Raw genomic sequence first — 4,172 nt, 5'->3', positions numbered from 1 at the left:
AGCCCCCCTTTTTTTATAAATTACAGCCATTCTTTTTTAAAAAAAATTTTACTGAAATATAGTTGATTTACAATGTTGTGTTAGTTTCAGGTGTACAACAAAGTGATTCTTTTTTAGATTCTTTTCCATTATAGGTTATTACAAGACATTGAGTATAGTTCCCTGTCCTATATAGTAGGTCCTTGTTGGTTATCCATCTGTTTTATATATATTAGTGTGTATATCTTAATCCCAAACTCCTAATGTACGCCCCTTCTTTCCCCTTTGGAAACCATAAGTTTGTTTTCCATGTTTGTGAGTCTATTTCTGTTTTGTAAATAAGTTCATTTTTATCATTTTTTAAGATTCCACATATAAGCGATATTATATGATATTTGTCTTTCTCTGTCTGGCTTATTTCACTTAGTATGATCTCTGGGTCCATCCATGTTGCTGCAAATGGCATTATTTCATTCTTTTTCATGGCTGAGTAATATTCCATCGTGTATATATGCCACATCTTCTTTATCCATTCATCCTCTGACAGCCCTTTTTTCCCTTCCCTCTCAGCAAGGACCAGTCACCCCTGATTGCAGGAATGTGCTCCCTCCCCATGGCAAGATACTACATGTAAGTCTTCCTGGAGTCTTCCCTTTCCTAATCAGGGGGTCTGGAGATGACAGAGGAAGAGGAAAGAGGGCTGAGTCAGAGGGATGAGTCTCCTTCTCACCCCAGAAATCTCAAATGCCCCATAATTAAGCTTAATCATCATCATAATCACAAGAGCTTTCTTTCCTGAACTTCTGCAAGATGCCAGCCATTCTACTGCCCTGCCTCCAACCTGAGAAATCTACAAAGGGGGCATTACTAAGCCCATTTTATAGGTTTGGAAACTGAGGCTCAAAGAGGTTATAAAGTACCTAATGTCACACAGCGCCAGGACTCAGACTCCAGGTTCTCTGTGCTGCGCTGGCCTCCATTCTCTAAAAGCTCAGAGATAATTTTGAATCTCAGTGACAGCATCTTTGTATGTTAGCCTCTGTGGCCTCTATTCCCAGTCTGGGCTTCCAACTCTTACCTGCATTTTATCTCGCTTGACATTTGAGTCTTTACTTTTAGTTTACCACTTTATTGTCTGTGATTTTTGTTGTAAATGATCTCAAGCTCTTCGAGGAATGAGTTAAGGCATAATAAAAATAAAATAAGATTGACACCTGGGATGCATTTCCTCAGCTTCTCCATGGGCTCATCCTATCCTAGACATGGGGGGCCGGTCAGGGCCTCTGGGAAGGTACAACGTAGCTGGGAAGACAAGACACAAGCGCATGGCGCACGCAAATGACAAAACAGATGTCAACTCTCTGGGGTATCTAGCCTGGGCTCTGGTCTCTGAACAGAATATTGCTGGCAGCTAAGTTAGCCACAGTTCTTGGTTGTGCAGGTTGGAGGGAGAAGGCCAGCTGGCAAACCCAGGCTCTTTCCAGATCTTCACTTTTTTTTTTTTTTTAATTAAGATTTTACAACTAGGAAGTGTGGGAGCAGGAGGTATCTTAACTGTGACTTTAAGACTACATACATATTCTCTGCAATGTCTTCTAGGCTCTTTTAAAAAATTTATTTATTTATTTATTTTTGGCTGTATTGGGTCTTCGTTTCTGTGCGAGGGCTTTCTCTAGTTGCGGCGAGCAGGGGCCACTCTTCATCGTGATGCGCGGGCCTCTCACAATCGCGGCCTCTCTTGTTGCGGAGCACAGGCTCCAGACGCGCAGGCTCAGTAGTTGTGGCTCATGGGCCTAGTTGCTCCGCGGCATGTGGGATCTTCCCAGACCAGGGCTCGAACCCGTGTCCCCTGCACTGGCAGGCAGACTCTCAACCACTGCGCCACCAGGGAAGCCCCAGATCTTCATTTTTATTGGACAGGGGAACCTGCTTTAAACACATGCAGTCATTAGCCAAGGGTGTTATAATTAGCTGTTACTGAGAGAGTAGAATCTCCTGGGGGCGTGGTGTTGGCCGGGAGGTTCTGCTCTTGGAGGTAAGGAGGGCTCCCCAGGCCTGAGAGCAGCCAATGACCATCTCTGAAACCAACCAGCCATGGGCTAGTAGCATGGGCGTGGCTTTGGTGCTGCACGGACTCACCACGGTTCCTTCTCAGCCTCCCTGGCACGCGTTTACCCCCCAGGCTGATCGTCAGAACCACAGGCAATCCCAATGCCTGTCATCAGGCCCTGCTCCAGCCCCCTGCTGACCACCTGTATTGGGCATCCATAGCCCAGCCCAGCCCAGCCCACCCCTTACACACTTGCACACTCACCGGAGCAGGGTGGTCAGGCTGGCAGGCTTACCGTCACATCGGACTTTTTTCCCCCCTCATTTGTGGATTTTCTTCTATAAAGAGCCTTTTAAGTATCTGGAAAACAAACCACACGTTATTATATACTCAACTAATCCGTTTACTGAAGAGAATAAACATATGAAAACTTGGGTGGGCCCAGAAAATCTGGGATAAGGCTCAGCATATCCCAGAGACATCGGACCCTCATTAGGAAATTTCTCAGGGGAGGCACGGAAAAGGGCTGGAGCGTCAGGAAAACTCTCTACCCTTCAGTGGGAAGACGCAGGCTCCCGTCACCACCCTGAGGGCCTGACAGAGGCCAAGCCTGGTAGAGACAGAGGTGCGGTCTCTGAAAAAATCACGAGCCCTGGGAAAACTTCCTTTGCCTAAGGCTGACCTGGTCTCGACATGCTCTTGGGTGGAGTAGCACCCCTACTTCTCTCCTGAAGAAGGAGAAGCGCCCCTAGTGCCCCATGTTGTCCTTCAGAGTGTGGGGTGCGAGGGGCGTGGGGCTCAGCGGTGCCTGAAGGGGTCGCGCCATCAGCACTGCCTCCTGTTTCAGAATTAAGGATGCATATCAGGAGGCCCTGTACATGAGAGATGGCCACTTCCTGGTGGGAGATCCCGACGCAGACAACTGTCGTGCAGGAGCATCTGGGGCCTCGACGCCCTGGGACTCACCCAAGCTCCGCCTACCCCAAGCTCTCCCTTTCCTACTGAAGGGTCAGGACCCCTGTCGGAGTCCTAGCTCACCCTGCAGCGTGCATGTAGGGGTCAGGCCAGCTGTGCCCTGGCCCAGCTCCTTCCTGTTCAAGCCTTAGCTTGCTCAAGAGCTTGCGATCTGGGGTCCCCTCATCTCCTGGCTCTCTTTTCTCCTCCGCGCCCCCAGAGATGATCTGCATACTCCCCAACAGAGGCCTGGGCCACACCAGTTTCCCCATCTTCCTGGGGATCCAGGGAGGCAGTCGTTGCCTGGCATGTGTGGAGACAGGGGTGGGGCCTTCCCTGCAGCTGGAGGTGAGAGACCGCACCCTGTTCTGGGGGGGCCTGCAGACCTGGCCAGGCCTCCAGGGTGCTCTGGCATCTCTGTGCTCATCTGTGGGTTCTGGCCAGGTGCACACATCCCTCCTGTTCAGGTTTCCACCATCTTTCCCTTCATCCAGCACCCAGACCCTTGCCTCCAGAACCTTCAGAGGGCAATTCCCTGGGGAAAGAGCCACCCTCTCAGGTCCCTTGTTGGCCAAGCCCCAGAAGCCTCGAGGGCTGACATGCAATCAGCAGTCTTATCCAGCAGCCGCCGCCTTGCCCTCACAGGATGTGAACATCGAGGATCTGTACAAGGGCGGTGACCAGGCCACCTGCTTCACCTTCTTCCAGAGACGCTCGGACCCTGCCTTCAGGCTGGAGGCTGCTGCCTGACCTGGCTGGTTTCCCTGTGGCTCGGCTGAGCCCCAAGAGCCCGTACGACTCACCACGGAGAGTGAGTCCTCAGCCTGCACTGAGCTCTACTTTGAACAGAGTCGGTAGAGAGGCAGGAAGCTGGGTTCCGGCCTGGCGCCCCCAAACCAAGCTCATCCTGCTCAGGGTCTGTGGGAGGCAGAATAACGACCCCTCCGCAAAGAGGTCCACATCCTGATCCCCAGAACCTGTGAATATGTTACCTTACATGGCAGAAGGGACTTCGCAAATGTGATTAAGGCTGATCCATCCTGTAGTATCCTAGTGGGCCCAAGGTAATCAAACACCAGGGTCCTCCTGTGAGGGAGGCGGGAGGGTGAGAGCCAGAGGGAGACTGGAAGATGCTATACCGCTAACTCTGAAGATGGAGGAAGGGGCTGTGAGCCAAGGAACGGAGGTG

At 51.0% G+C, this 4,172-nt stretch overlaps 1 protein-coding gene across 1 annotated transcript; it reads left to right on the top strand.

Annotated features, from left to right (window-relative positions):
* The first annotated feature begins 577 nt into the window (after positions 1-577).
* On the top strand, positions 578-3,841 carry IL1F10 (interleukin 1 family member 10). The gene is given in 4 exon segments (XM_068565114.1): positions 578-609; positions 2,877-2,964; positions 3,206-3,331; positions 3,629-3,841. Coding segments are annotated over 4 exon segments (459 nt in total).
* The last annotated feature ends 331 nt before the right edge of the window (positions 3,842-4,172 follow it).

Source organism: Eschrichtius robustus, chromosome 15 (assembly GCF_028021215.1).
Source record: "Eschrichtius robustus isolate mEscRob2 chromosome 15, mEscRob2.pri, whole genome shotgun sequence".
NCBI lineage: Eukaryota > Metazoa > Chordata > Mammalia > Artiodactyla > Eschrichtiidae > Eschrichtius > Eschrichtius robustus.
The sequence above is the reverse complement of the archived record's forward strand: the minus strand, read 5'-3'. Positions and strand labels throughout refer to the sequence as shown.